Source organism: Rhea pennata, chromosome 5, assembly GCF_028389875.1.
Source record: "Rhea pennata isolate bPtePen1 chromosome 5, bPtePen1.pri, whole genome shotgun sequence".
Lineage (NCBI taxonomy): Eukaryota > Metazoa > Chordata > Aves > Rheiformes > Rheidae > Rhea > Rhea pennata.
The window spans coordinates 63,292,744-63,307,728 of NC_084667.1; the positions used below are offsets into that span (position 1 = coordinate 63,292,744).

At 44.9% G+C, this 14,985-nt stretch overlaps 1 protein-coding gene across 1 annotated transcript in view; it reads right to left on the bottom strand.

Annotated features, from left to right (window-relative positions):
* Window positions 1-1,631: 1,631 nt before the first annotated feature.
* Window positions 1,632-14,985, bottom strand: part of PRKCH (protein kinase C eta) — a 117,093-nt gene continuing 103,739 nt past the window's right edge. The window contains exons 13-14 of the mRNA XM_062576223.1: window positions 4,027-4,170; window positions 1,632-2,623 (exon numbers count right to left, since the gene is read on the bottom strand). Of these exons, the coding sequence (XP_062432207.1) occupies window positions 2,477-2,623; window positions 4,027-4,170 (291 nt within the window). The 3' untranslated portion in view covers window positions 1,632-2,476. The remainder of the gene's footprint in view (window positions 2,624-4,026; window positions 4,171-14,985) is intronic.

Consider the following 14,985-nt stretch of genomic DNA (forward strand, 5'->3'; position numbering starts at 1 on the left):
TGTAAGCAATGGTGCTCAAATCCTGGGGCCACAGAGACGGGAATCGCATGTTTTGATGCTACAGGCAGCACAATGGCACCGGCTTCTCCAGCAGGAATCATCCCAGAACATCTCCAAAGCCCTGAGGAACAATCCAATCAGTGAAACCCTTGGATGATACCAACAAGTTGGCAAAAAAGTGTATCACCTACCTTTCTCCTGCACTGACCTCCAGGGAGGGAGGAGTCATTCACAATCCTCCGCAGTGGGAGAGCCAAAAAGCTGTCAACAGAAAAGTCATAGCCAGTTGCTTACAGAAATTTCAGTACTCCCACTCTGGGTGGCCAGGTTTGTCGCACTCACCCCTTGCTTAAGCGAGTCAATAACGCTCAGCTACTGAGCGAGGAGCTCCCTTGGGTCACGGCTGCACCAAACAGGTGAACATTACATTCAACACCCATGTGGACAGCGTGCCATAGTGCCCCCCCCCCCGCTGCGCAAGCACACTCGTCCCCGTACTGTTTCTTCCTACGTGAGAAAACAATTCAAGCTGCTCTTCACTACAGGTTCCTGGATCATTTTTCTGGATATCCACCCTTCCTGCTTGTAGTTACATATCCTGGCCTTCCTGCTCTCTTGTCCCACTTTGGAGGAGTTGGGATGACCTGCAGAGCAACGAAGGGATGAGAGGCTTGCTGGAAGGGAGGCAGCTAGGAGAAATCTAAGGAAGAGAGGAGATCAGAGGATGAAGCAGTGCTTACAGGAAATAGAAGATGCAGGAAGGAAAGAAGGAAAACTGGTATAAAACAGAGGCACAAAGGCAGGAGGAGTCCAAAGGTAGCTGAACATGCACACCAACCTGTCAAACAGTTCATGAGACCATTTAGCTTCCTAAGTAATTTAGGCATAGAGGTAGAAGGGACTAAAACTGGTAGAGAGGGTGGGGAGGAGGGAAGAAAACATGTATGTGTGGAATCAGCTTTATTTTTTCTAACCTGGCCTCAGTTACAGCAGGAGAGCACACGCGTACTGGTAGGTCTGCGCCGTAACTGGGGTTGTGTCAGCGCGACACCTCCGCGGTTACACAGTGGTGCCAAGTCTGTGCAGAACAGTCCCTCTCTTTGCTGGACCTCACCCTTCTGTCAAGTTAGGGCAGGTGACTAGCGCTACAAAAACACGATCTGCTTTGTGAGAGGTTTGAAATCCTTTTCCTTTTCTGGTAACCTGTATCTGCCCAAGAAAGAAATTATAAGCCTGACATACAGCTTCGAGCCCGGCAAGGCCGCAAAGGTATGCCATGGAGCTACAGAGAAAGCATCCTATTTCCTGAAGACCTGGGAAAGCATATGACTTAGTGTCTGGTTTCTATAAATTGCATTAAAACATTGTCTCAGTCTGCCTGTGACAGAGGCTTGAGGCTACAGCTGATAAGAAGTGCCCTGTGAGTAATAAGCCCTTAAAGCCAAACCAAACTAAGTCACCCTGTTTCTTAGATAAGGTTTATTCTACTCATGGGAGAAAGCTGTCCTCTTATGTTATTATTGGCTGACAATTCTGCTTTCAAGCTGCTTGCCAGCTCTGTGCCTCCTATCACAATAATGCTACAAATAATTTAAGCAGTGCTACTTCGGATCAAAATTTTAATGAGGCACTAAACCCACAAAAGGGGCTCTGTATAGCATAATTAAATAGAATGGGCCTAAATAAACAGTAAGGTTTTACAAGTTACATTATAGTTGAAAACAGCTGGGAGGCAAAGAAAGGAGCATTGAAGATACATGATGTAAAAAGGCATTTCACAGAATGCAAACACTAAAACTTTTCATATCGCACGAACAGTAAAACGCTACAAGTACGTGATTTCCCTTTCACTTGGAAGAATCTGTGCAGGGCACAGGGCATTTGTTTTTTTCCTTCTGCTAGTCAGCACAATGAAATATTTCACATGGAAACCCAAACCAGTGACAAAGAGAGCCATTTGTCCTTTGGAAAGAAATAAATACTTCAGAAACAGGTAAAGTCACAAGGAACATCTGGTTCAGTTAGGTCATGGGATGCTGGATCATGGCTCCAAAACGCTGGACAGTGCTGGGATTCCACAAAATCGTCTTGCAAACGATCAGTATTATAACAAGTCTGTTTGGCTCAGAGGTGCAAGACACTTGTTTCATGCTCATGCTGACTTCTCGAATCCACTGCAAGTTGCAAGCAATGACATTCAGGCTGAGCCAACTAGCTCAACATTCAATTCTCTGACTGCATCAGCTATTTACAAAACCATGTTTGTTCCAGCCCTGTCAATATTTGATCCAAGAGCTGCATAAATCCTACAAACACAGGAAGGTTTCAATTTCACATTAAGGTTAGTGCTGACAGTGGTGCTGCTGCATATTGTAAAGTCAGTGCACTGTTACTCCTTGAGAATGAAATTTCTGGCAAATCTGGTTTTTGTATCGTTTCCCCCAGTCCTCTCAGCAATCCTTCTGCAGAGCCACAGCTATTGTGGGAATTCTGGGCCTGTGAATGAAAAGTTTCTAAATTCCTCTTGGTTTATCATTGGAAGAATTCCTTCTTCAATGGGAGTCAGAACAGGCTCCTCTTTTGTAAAATCTGGATCAAAGTTGCTCACGTCATCTTTGGATTTCTGTCAAACAGAAAAGACAAAGGAAAGAGCTATCAAAAGCATGCATCATCAGCTTGATACCCAGTCTGCAACTTTATTCTGGTCTTGAGTGAAATGAAGAGCTACCTCCAAAACCCAGGCTGAACTTACTGCAAGCTTTTTCTGGCGCTGGGCTGGGAGGAGTTGCATGCCCCCCCAGAGCCTCTGGCAGGATAAAGCCTTTTACAGCCTCCGTAGGCTTTCTACAAACTCCTCTCTAATTTAACGGACACCACCTCTGAAGTGTAGTCTGCCTGGATGTGGCAGGCCAGGGCACATAAATCAGTTCTGTTCCTCAAATGCCAGCCCAGACCTGGTCACTCAAAGTAGTTATCAGCAGCGTTTCCAATTAGCTGACTCCACATAGTCCCTCCTTAGCTGCAGAGTGTCTCAGCCGGCTTTCTTGGTGGATACACTCCTGTATGCGCGAGCCATTAAACTTGCCCAGCAATGAATTATTAGGCCACGGGAAGACAAAATGGTGCCTCCAGGTGCAGGATTCCTAGCTGCGTTGTACAAAGTGGGACTGTTTACAATGCACATGCACAAACTGGGTTTGTGGCACATTTTGAAAAGGTGCATGTTTTTCCTGCATCCAGAACGAGATGTTTCATTGACACTGAAGTCTGATGTTCCCAGCTCCTGCTGAGTTCATGGGGGAATGAGGAGGTTCTCTTAGCCTTTGATTCAAGCCAAGAAAGATCCTTGAGCTGCTGGAGTTCCCTGCACCCACCGAGCTCCAGCGAGCAGGATTGGGTCAATCACCAATGAGAGTTTGCAGAGTAACCACGGCATGAGGCAAAGCCCCTCAGCTTCTCTGACCCAGTATTTCAAAGGCAGAGAAACCACAGAGATGACCTTGGAAAGGCTCCCCATGGGGTGCAAACTCCATCATATTGCAGAGCACTGGGAAAAGGGGCAGTACTGGGTCCTCCGCAGCACTGGCTGCATTTGAAACACTCAGCTACAGCGGCCTGAGCAGGGGACACTGTTCTGGGTGCTGTACAGACAGAAGTGGATCAAAAAGAAACAGCTTGCTCCTGAACAGGTCGGTGGAGTGGGCAGAATGAATATTGGTTACTATGTTTTATATTCCAGGCAAGGCAAAGGGCAGTCAGGTGCCTAATTGCCTGCAGCTCCTTTGCAAACCTGCATCATTCGGTATCGAGCTGCCTTTGAAGATCCAGCACCGAGGGAAAAAGCGACCTGTACCCATCACACGGGCAGCCAGCAGCCTAGCAAGATCACAGACCTCACCTCCAAGGTCCCAGGCCACAACTTCAGGTTCAAGGTTGCCCTTCCTCACCTCCCTTCCCAACTCATAGGAATAAACTTGCTTAAAGAACCCAGAGGATACAACCCAGGACTCTCTCCTTCCCACATACAATTCGGGGTCTGAATGGTGGCTCCATCTGGCGCTGGTTCAGCAGGTCCCAGTCCAGCTCTTTGAAGTAGGGGTGCCGCAGAATCGCGCTCTCGCCGCCCAGCGCCAGGCTGCCCAGCCGCATGTTGGGGTTCTTCACCATAAACTGCAAAACAAAAAGGGCTGTTTGTTTCCTCCCATCCGGCAGGGCCACGGGAGAAGGACCTATCAGCAGGCACACAAAAGCTTGTCCTCAGCTTTCCTGTTGAACCTAGTTGCTGGCCAGACTTCTCAATTTCATTGTACTGGGACCGCAGGCAAGGAACTTGACTCACTCTCTAGAGGAGGAAGCCTAGGTGTATTTCTCCTTGGTCCCTTTTACTTCAGTCAAATACTTGGTTAATACAGTAACAGAAAAAAAGTTGAAGCACAGCATTTGCAATGTTATAGATGTTGCACAGTGGTTATTTATTTATGTATTCATTTCTCAGGAATATTAGTTCTCTCTCAAAGGCTGCTCACCAGCCAGCCAGTCTCTGGACCAGAGTCAGTCTTGTGCTGTGTCTTTTTCCTAAACCTCAGCCTGCTGAAGTGAAGCCAGAAACCTACGCTTTCCTTCCTGTCATCTCAGGAAGCAGAGAAGGAGCAAGGCACTGGCTTCTAGAGCCCCTCCAAGCTCTGCAGAAATGAATCCTTACAGGTGACTGTCTCTTCTCTATTTTGTGAAACTCCAGAATAGGGCTTGTTTTTGTAACACTTTTACTCCACTCCACTAGAGAAAAGAAATCTCATACTTCTGCCAAAGGGCTCTGGATTTGCTAGAGAGCAAGCAGAAAAGCCATAGATGGTCCCCTTATGCAAGAGGGCCTTGGCAGTGCCCCTTGGGTACTGACAAGAATGAAGAAGTGAGTGCTGTAGACATTTCTACAGAGCACGGTGCGGGAGGAGGGAAATCGTTTCCCCAGGCAGCAGAAGTAGGTTTTTTGTTAATTTAGGATTAAAGGTCCTTAAACACTCAGAGAGAGAGAGAGAGAGAGAAACTAAACTAAAAAACCTTCTTCTCCTTTCCCTCGAGTAGTCCTAATTCATTAGAGAAATCAGGTTATGTTTAAACTGGGAAAATAGCTGCTTTTATTTGCCTATAGAAACAGCAGCATAAAGCAAACTCCACTCTGGTAGAGGTGTCCAGACGATTTCCTCCGAGATGAAAGGGCATTATGTTCAGCAAACAGCCGAACCAGCCAACCCAGACAATCGGTCACTGTTTCTGGAATGACCAAGTCTGCTGCATCTCGGCAATAGGGAAATTAAAATAAGGGGAGGTGCAGGGAGAAGCCAACTTGATTCTGACTGTAGGAGCTTTTCAGCGGTTACACACTTTCCTACAAAAAGTGGATAAAAGGCCTAGTTATTCCCCGCTGAGGAAGATGATAGGGAGAAAAAAAGAGGAGGTTGTTAGGTTTATTTTAGGAAGTCTCCCTCACATCTCTCATACGGAAAGTGCTTCAGAGCCAAAGTAGATGGGGCATCTGTAGCTAGGAGACCTTACAGGACCCCAGTCTCTGCTGACACTAGCACAAAAACCCAGCTCTCACATGGCCTCCTGACCTCTCTGAGGACCTGTACTGCCACCAGATTCCCTACAGCAGGACTGGTTTGCATTGTCCCACCAAAAAATAGCAGTAGAGAGTGCTGCTCAGTGAATCCAGATTCATAAAAGCAGTCACCAAGCCAGGAGCAGAGCCAACGTAGGGCTCTCTGGCTGAGACCTTCACGTGCTCTCTCTGACTCTTCAGTCACATAGTGTTTCCAAGGTCAGCCTAAAGAACTAACATGTTCCTTCCTGTGTCTCTCTGAGCCTTTCAATCTGCTCTTCTCCCTTTCTGCCAGCAGAACCCAAAAAAGAGCTTGTTTTGCAAGAGACTCTGCACTGTGATTCCTGTAAAATTCTGATCCCCAGAAAACAACTTAGTTTCCAAACCAGAAATGGGTTAATCCAAAAAATCACTCAGATTAGACAAGCCTTTGCAAGTCTTTAGCTAGACTTCTTTGGTTTGTGAAACAGACCAGAAATCTTCTGCTAACTCTGACTTTCTCTAGAAATACCCTGCCTGGCTACTTTGTCCCCACAGATGGATATCTGAACCTCACTTCGGTTCTTACTTGCATTGCTGGAACACTTAGAAAGCTTGAACAAAATCCTTGGTGCTGGGAGTGGTAGAGACCAAAACAGTATAAAAACACCAGACAAAGAGAAAAAGAGAGAGAACTGAGAATAAGTTCCTTGTCTCCTGGTTCCTGACCTACTGCCTTCCTCCTTTACACCAGGAAACTTCTGGTAAATATGGAGGGAAAAAAGCAGTCTCTGGAAATGGCTGGTAACATGCTCTGCTCAGGTTCCTATTCACGCTCAAGCCATATAAGACTAAAATCTAAATTAGACTGCCCATTGCCTAGACCAGTTCTGAGCCCTGGGAAATAAGAGTGTGTTTACATTCCTATTTGCTTGTTTTATTTAACATGATGCCAAAGCTGCACCAAGTGAAGGCATCCGATGCAACAAACAGAGCCAACTTAAATGCATTCCTGTCTGCTTTTTGCCAGGACAATGAGGATTAGCCAAGGGCCGTCCCTTAAGGTGAGCTGTTTGGGGCTCTGAAAAATCAGTCAAAACAAAATGACTGCTCAGATTCTGCCAATTAACTTCAATTTGCACATTGGACTTGTTCTTTGAGAAACCTCAGTTGCCACCAAGCACTGGGTAATCCTAGGCAATATCTAGCTCACCTTTTGTGCCCAAAGATACCAGGAGGAGAGCAATGCTTCACATTCACTCCCCTAAGCAGGGTGCAGAAGAAGTGAGTCTTACTGCTGAGAGTGATGCTGATCTGTCACAAAAATCCTTTGAATTACTCCTCACCTCAAAATAGAGCTGAGCTTTGGATACTGAATCAAATAGCACCTTCCTCAGCTCTCCTGCACGTATTCAGTGCTGCTGCCCGTCTTGGTCTAGAAAATCAAGTTGTTGAAGCACAAGCGTACCAAGGGCTGGGGTGACCCACTACAGTATAAACTATTTTGGACAGGTTTCTCTAAACCCACAACAGGTTGATTCTCAGACATGGCAAACACCTAAAACAGGCTAATGGAGCCTTGAACATGAATATAAATGATGTCTTCTAAAAAGAGTATCAAAGTAGTAGAAAGAGGCCTACCTTTCATGGGAATCTAATTCATAATATTCTGCTTCAACAAAAGGGTAGGATATAATCACAAAGGATGGTCTCCTGTTGTTAACGTCCTTCCCTTATAAATATACTGTACACAGCACTGAGACCTCTTGATTGCATCCGTGCATGGGAACTGGCAATGAAAATGTTGCCTTTAAATATCATTGTACAGTACATGAAATATGTTTCCATATTCCAGGCAGGCACAGCACCCTCATAGGCTACTCAACCTATGCCTCTATTCGCAAGGGCTGTGACAGAAAATGAGATTAGTCATTGCTGCTCTTCCCTTACAAAAAATATCCTCGTGAATTCTGGAAAGAGCAGGTCTATCACAGCCTGGTGAAGGTCAGGGCGTTTTCTCTGGGAAATGACTCCAGTCTTTATTTGGCAATTGGGTAGAAAAGCAGGTGTGCAAACCACGACTCCAACTGCGACAGTACTGATATTTTGCACTGAAACAGATTTATGTGCCTTATTGAATGAGGTATGTAAAACTAAAAGCTGAAATTTTCAAAGCCAATTCCCATTCAAATGAGTAAGTTAACACCTGCTAACCTTATTTGAATTCAGCAGAAATTATTGTCTTGACAAAGAAAAGAAAAAAAGGGACAAAATTGTAAAACTTATGTTGTGCAGTATTAAAACAAACAAACACTCCCCCCAAAACCAAAACAGGATTATCATGACCTCTTAACGGCTTAACAGTTCATGAATCCTTCTCTCTCCCCCTACAAGCAGGGCTCATTTTTTGTTACAACGTGGTAGCATCTGGAGGTCTGTCTTATGATGCCTTTAGTATCTGATGGTGCTGCTAGCAAAGCAAAGAACTTGGGATTTCTGAGGAGGAACTTAATTATAAGCCCAGCCTTCATCTCTGAAGCAAGTAACTGAAGCCCGTATCTGTGTTTCCAACTTTATATCCAGCACTCCTGAATCAAACAGCAGCAGGTTAAAGCTGCATGCCCAGAGCACCCAGATGCTGGCCTCTGCACACATGCACACTGTGTAAAGGAAAGCATTTTGGAAGCACGGCTAATTTTCTGCCTGATCCCTTGGGCTGCATTCAGAAATGGCCAAACTCTGGAGCTGGAAAAAGTCTTACGAAGCGTTGACCTCTCCTGGCATTCGCAGAAAGACCAGAGTTAGACTCTGGCTTCACATCTAGACACAGGTTGGACAACTTAAGTGCCACTCCAAGTACAACCTGCCAGTGTTTTTGCAGGTGAGGAAAGATGATGTTCAGGAGAAAAGTCTTCATGGCAAAATGTCATCTCTTAATGTTTACTGAGTATCTCTAATTTTGCATGAAAATCCAAAACGTAGCATGAATCTCACACTTTGGCACACAGAACGTAGTGAAGACATGCAAAGGAAAAAACTCAAAAATAACACTAACAAAGCAAAACAGAGATGATCCTGAGCAAAAGGAAACACATAATCATCCAAGTCCAGAATGTCTCCCTGCAAAACCAATGGCAAGATTATCAGTCGTAAACTTGGACCAGGCCATTAAGCCCTCTTCCCCATGACTACAGGGAATTATCTCACTCCCAGTGTGAAAAGCCCTTGGGAGCATCTACAGACTGGGCCCCCTTGGGTTACCCAAGTTTATAGAGCAGTAAAGTCAAGGGAGGCTCACACCGACCTCAGCTAACCTTCTCAACAACACCTCAGCCAAAACCAGCAGCCGGAATGAGCCAGAAACATGACTTCATGAAATCACTGGAAAACACTGACTGAAAGAAAATGCAGCAAACCCTGACAAGAAATTACGAGCTGGAGAGCAGTCCACAGAGGGCCAGTGAAGTTACAAGGAAAAAATGCAGAAGTAACAGTGCCAGCCACTAGGAAAAAACTGCGTCACCCCCCAGAGCCCACACCACAGCAGGGGACAGGGCCAGCTGGCTGTCACTGTGGCAGAAGGGACCTGCGCAGATCCTCCCCTTGACCTGCTGTAGCGACACGTACCGCACCAGGAAGGGCTCCAGGACCCCCGGCCTGTGCGGGGAGCCCACGCTGGACTTCTCAGGTGCTGCTTGCATGCAGCATTGCAACTCCTGTCTCAAGGGGCACAGTTTGCAAATAAAGTCTAATGGCTTGGAAGTCTGAAGAGATGTTAGCACAAAACAGATGTTTCCAAGTATTACCTTCCTTACATGTACAAGCTTATCCTTTGCTCTGTATCACCACCCTGATAGGTTTTCATGTTATCTCATTGTGTCATATCATCATTCATGAGTAATATCACAGTGAATTTATTACCTAAAATTACATCATGTTTAAGGGAAACACAAACAAATCCAGACCCTTTCATAAAAGAAATTCACTTCAGGAAGGAGGAGAAATAAAACTTCCTGCTCAGTCAGTTCCTTCACATTGTCAACCATCTTAAAGAGGGAGACATTTTAGTTTTTCTTGTACTAATGGAAGTTTTAGATGGGTCAGTTCCCATCAGGACCCTGTTGCAAGGGGCATGGTGCATCTATCTACCCTGCAGGAGAAAGCCCATAGCCCTGAGCAGCTCACCGCTCACCCTTCAAAGGCAAGCCCACAGCAGAGATGACAGGACCTTAGAGACAGGGAACAGAGGCCCAGAGAAGTTTGTCACTTTATTTTGCCCAAAGCACAAGGGCAACCTGTTGCAGAACTGACAGCAGACCTTCAGTGCCACCTCCTCTTCCTCACAGCTTCCATCCTCCTCAAAGGACCACTATTTGGGATTATGCCAATACAACAGGGAACCTGAAATCTTTCAAGGAAAGCAAGATTTCCCTGTTGAAGATATTAACTATTAACACTTCCTGCCTGTTGCCAGCAACCTAACGGACACACCAAAGAGAAAAGCAGTAGCACGGAAGACTTACAGCCCCGCAGTATCCTCCCCAGTAATGAGGGAGAGCTGGGATACCCGACACACTCGCGTTCGTTAAGATTCATGAGCTAGACTAACAGGGCAGGAATTAACTCTGAAGGAAATAAGATTTCTCAAAGATCTATTTGATCTCAGACAAAGGGGAATCGTTATATAAATAGAGCAATTACTCTAATTAAGGCTTCCCTCCATGAATCTCTTGACTGAACGCTGCAGTGGCTGAAAACAGCTCGGGTGCCTATTATGTAAGCCAAGCGAACCAGCAGGCCGGGGTTGCATTACCCTTCATCCACCTCTAACGAGGGAGGAGAAAGATGGCTCTATGGCTCTGTTCGTTCACGTCTGTATTACTTTTAATGATTGGAAGCCAGGAGGCATTTGCACAGCATAGAAGCTTTTATTTTATTTTATTTTTTTCTTATAAAAAGCTTCTCTTTTGGGCCTGTCTTGTCTTTTGCTCTCTTGGGCAAGGGTCCCATCGCTCTCCATAAGACTCTGCCAAGGGTGATACTTGCAAGCACATCTAACTTCCATGAAGAAGCAATGCAGGGCTCAGACCTACAAGCAGGTTACTGAGACTGATGGAGTTGCCACCTCTGAGCAGCTCTCTTTGCTTTTTGTGCAATCTTTGCCTGCTCCAAGAGTGAACTCAGGTGCTGTTGCCCAAGTTTGCTAGAAGTGTCAAGTCTCGAAAGTAGAAGAGTGTCCTGAAAGCATTTTAAAAGTGTGTGCGCACATGTATGAAGTTTAAGTTATTTTACCTTCCAAGTTAAAAAAAAAAAAAGAAAGAAAGATACAAAAGGAACATGAAGGGAAGTAAAAATCAGAAGGCTGTAACACTAAACAAGACTGGAGTCACATGTTTAACCTGCCAGCCCAGGGCAAGAAGAACAAAATGTCAGCGTAGCAGATATTAAGTGGAGCAATTTAATCTCACTCTCCGTTCTCTCTCCAGTGCAGAGACGGCTGCTTGGTGCTGCCCCGTCAAAGCTTGGGCAAACAAGAAGGATTAGCTGCTCTGCAAACACAGCTGAGCAAGAGAGCAAAATAAATCAAGTCAGACAGAGAAACTCACACGAGGGATAGAAACATCTGGCTCCAGATTTCTTGCTGGTGCAAACCAATGCCACTTTGCTGACTTCCACCAGCAGAGAACTTGGCCCAAAATATGGAAATTAAATACTCTTTGAATAGCTACAAACTCACTTGCTGTATTAGCATCTGCTCATTTCCCTGCTCCCCCCCAACCCTATTTATCTCAGTAACCCTAATGTAGAATGAAAAGGCCAAAATTTTCAAACATGGGAGACTTATTTTGCCCCTAAGATTTATTTCAAAATCAGGCTGCTGTTTTTAAATTGCCCCAATTGGATTGTAGTTACAATGTGGGGGATATGCGGGTCTATTACTACATCGATATATCAATCATGGAGATAGAAGGGGCATCTCACCCATCAGCAGAGTAGGGGCATGGTCCCACTCTCTTTTTAACCAGTGCTAGAATCTCCCTAGGGTTTCCTGGGAAAACAATTAATCCTTTTCTGATAGACTTGTCCAGAGGAGCGGGGGATCTATTGCACCTCCCTGGGTGGCCTATTTACATAGTCAAGTACAACGGGGACTAAAGTGCCCTGGACAAACCTGTAAAGGCTGATCAGGGCGGGGGGGAAGGGGAAATCACAGGAAAATACTTCAAAGGAGCTCTTTCATAGTCTTGGTTATATTTCAACTGCTTTAATTTTGAAGTTCACAGATGGATACATTAGGTCAGAAAGACCCAAAATGGAAGGATGAGTGGACAAGAAAGACCTAAAGCTCTAAACAGCTCGGACAATCTGAGGTTTATTACTCCTGCAGAAGTGCTGAGACCTCCCAATTAGAGACACTGCTTCACTACACTGGGGGCTGCCCATCAAGAGACATTCCCTACTGCAAAGGGAGAATAGTTATTCTCATATCTAGATCGAATCCAGGTTCTCAAGTGAATTCTGTGCTTTCCCCCAACATTAGAGTTTAATGAACTTCACCAAAATGCCTTTGAGAGTCTATAATCACAATGTCTATCTAAAGCAGAGCTGAGAAGTGAGCCCAGGCCACAAAGCCTTAAGCTAGAGGCTGAGCCACAGGAATTGGTTCCTCCTCAGCACCTAAAGGAGGAAGAAAAAAAAAAAAAAAAAAAAAAAACAGTTGGCACAATGAATGCTGCTTCACTTTTTTTTTTTTTTAATCTATGGCAGGAAAGAGAAGGATGAATGATAACTGACTTTACAATAGGCAGGGTTATAAGCTTTTTCTGTGAAGTAAATCTGAGTCTCCATGCTATGGACCTTAAACAAGAAGCTGAATTTCAGCCTATTGGAATGGGAAAAGCAAAAGAACTAATGACTAATTCTAGATGAATTTAACCTTGGCAGGCTATATAAAGATGGCACTAGTTTTCTTTCACAGTGAATTATTGTAAAGCACATGACTTTTAGTTTGGGGAAGAAGAACACATCATAAATGGAGGGTCCAACTGATAAAAAAAGATTAAAATAACTGGGCAAAGCTATCTGCTTTTTGAGAATTATAAGGGAAAAAGTAGGAGATGACGTGTTACTGAAATAGATACATGAGCACAGATGAAAGAGAGGAGACAATCCGTGGTGGAGCACAGCCTTGCAGCGTAAGCACAGTTTAACAGGGGTGTATGGCAAGAATGGGTTAGATGCAAGAACATTTAAAACTGCAGAACTGTGTCTCAGTAGGGAAACAGCAGGCTCCAGAATCTTGCTTTTGCAGCACGGGCTCCAGAGCCAACCAGGAAAGGCAAGATGAAAGCATTTCCAAAAAACAAAATAAAGAAAAAATGTTTACACAGATCCAGGATAGAGTTTCTCAGAGAGATTCAGTATCTGCCTGAATCTGACAGCCAAAGCTTAAACAGTTAAAGAAGATTTATGGAGGCTGCCAACTCTGAAGAGATGTCAAAGAGAATAATTTAGAAGGATATTTGAAGGCATTTTTAATATCTGTTTTTGTTAGGCAGGCTCTACAGCTCTAAGGATAAACTATAGCTCTGAGCTCATGTAGTTTCTTGCTTTGATTTCAGTAGGTCCATCATTGTGTTGTCCCTTTTCCTTATAATCTTTGTCTAAAAAATACTCCTGGCATCTGGTTCATTCAAAAACAAATTCATTTGGGCTCTGCCAGTGCTGCATATGAAATAGATTATCTGCCTTTTTCTATCTGTTTGAAACAAAGAACTTGGCAGATACAAGTGCAAAGGAGAGACACAAGCCTTGTGCTGAGTGATGTACAAGCAACGTAGGAGGCAACATTACACCATCAGCACCTGGCTGCCTTGTTTCACCCCTCATAGGTATTTAGGAGATGACCAGAGAGCACAAACACGGGGGTTTGGTACAGCAACACAGTGGCCAAACTGACTGCCTGGGACTTGGGGAAAAGGTGAGGCAGAACAGCAAGAGGAAGCACGAATGTACTGTGCTTGGATGTGCCAAACAAAGCACAGCCGAGGTAGTTTGAGTCATACGTTGCTTGCTATAGCTTGCAGGGAGGCTGCAGACACCTACAGTGAGTTGTATCTGACCGGATGACAGATGGGAATAGTTCTGACCTCCCAGTATCCACATGTGCTGGACCCTGAGCAAACACTGACTATGAAGAGAAGAAGCACCCTCAAAGAACAATTCAGAAGGCCTGACCCTCCAGGCTGACGTTCAGAAACCAGCAGCTGTGGAGTCTAGGCAGTCTGGACCAGCAATGTCTCCCCTCAACTCAGATGTCCTTGCAGTCAATTTGAAATCAGTCCCTTACTCTTCAGTCCTCCATCGCTGCAGGCAGTTTGCTTTGATTACATTAAAAAGCTGCCTCTCACTCTTCCTGTTGTGAAGACCCTGGCCTCTCCCACCTTCTCTCCCCATTAATGTTTACAGAAGTGGGGCAAGTATTGTTCAGCACTAAGCATTGTCTAGAAGACCTTTCTGAAAACAAGCTGCCACACACGTAAAAGCGGTCCTCACCAAGATGATGGCCAATCATCGTGGCATCTCCTCGTTATCGGTGGTTTATTCCTCCTGCAGCACAGCTAAGGGTTCACTTTGCTTTCTTTCCTGCGGCTGGGCCCGGGTGGAGTGCCTTAGAAGAATTTTTTTTCAGCACCCCTCCAACCCTCTTTCTTGCCAGACTACTGCCGGATGTTCATGCAGTGGAGCCTGTGTATCCAAGTGCTTTCTGTTGGAGCTATTAATCTGTACCCAGCCAGACCGAGCTGCGCTGTGCCCTCAGCATGCAGAACAACAAAACTTCCTCAGAATTCCTTCGGAACAATAGGAAATAAGTACCATCAACCTATACTCCCTTGGGATTGGTGGATTTGACAACAACAACAGTCTCCCATTAGTAGCCAGCACTCAGAGTTCCTCAAAAATGATGGGAAACACTTTCCATTTCCAATGGAAGGAGGATTGGAAGACGGTACCCTTTGGATTTTGTTCTTCCTCACCTAGTACCACCTGCAAATTGAGGGAAGAAAACTCTAACATACATGTGCATTTTTCCTACTGTCATCTAACATATTTCTACTACGAATTTCATTAAGTGTTCATTGTATTAACTTCTGACACAACAATTCCAATAGGATGTAGTTTTTACAGACAGCCCAAGAATCCCAAAACATTTTCTAGAAGTCACTGAGGGGCCTAAGGCAGCCTCACAGTCACTCTTCGGGAAGCAAAGGAATGATAAACTTCTGCAGAAAGTTCAGAGTGGTTTTTTTAACTAACAAGATGAAGATTGGCTAGGGCTGTTTTGCAAGGGCCTGAATACCTCTCTCTCTGACTGGAAATTAAGTTGTTGCTCTCCGCATTGCAAC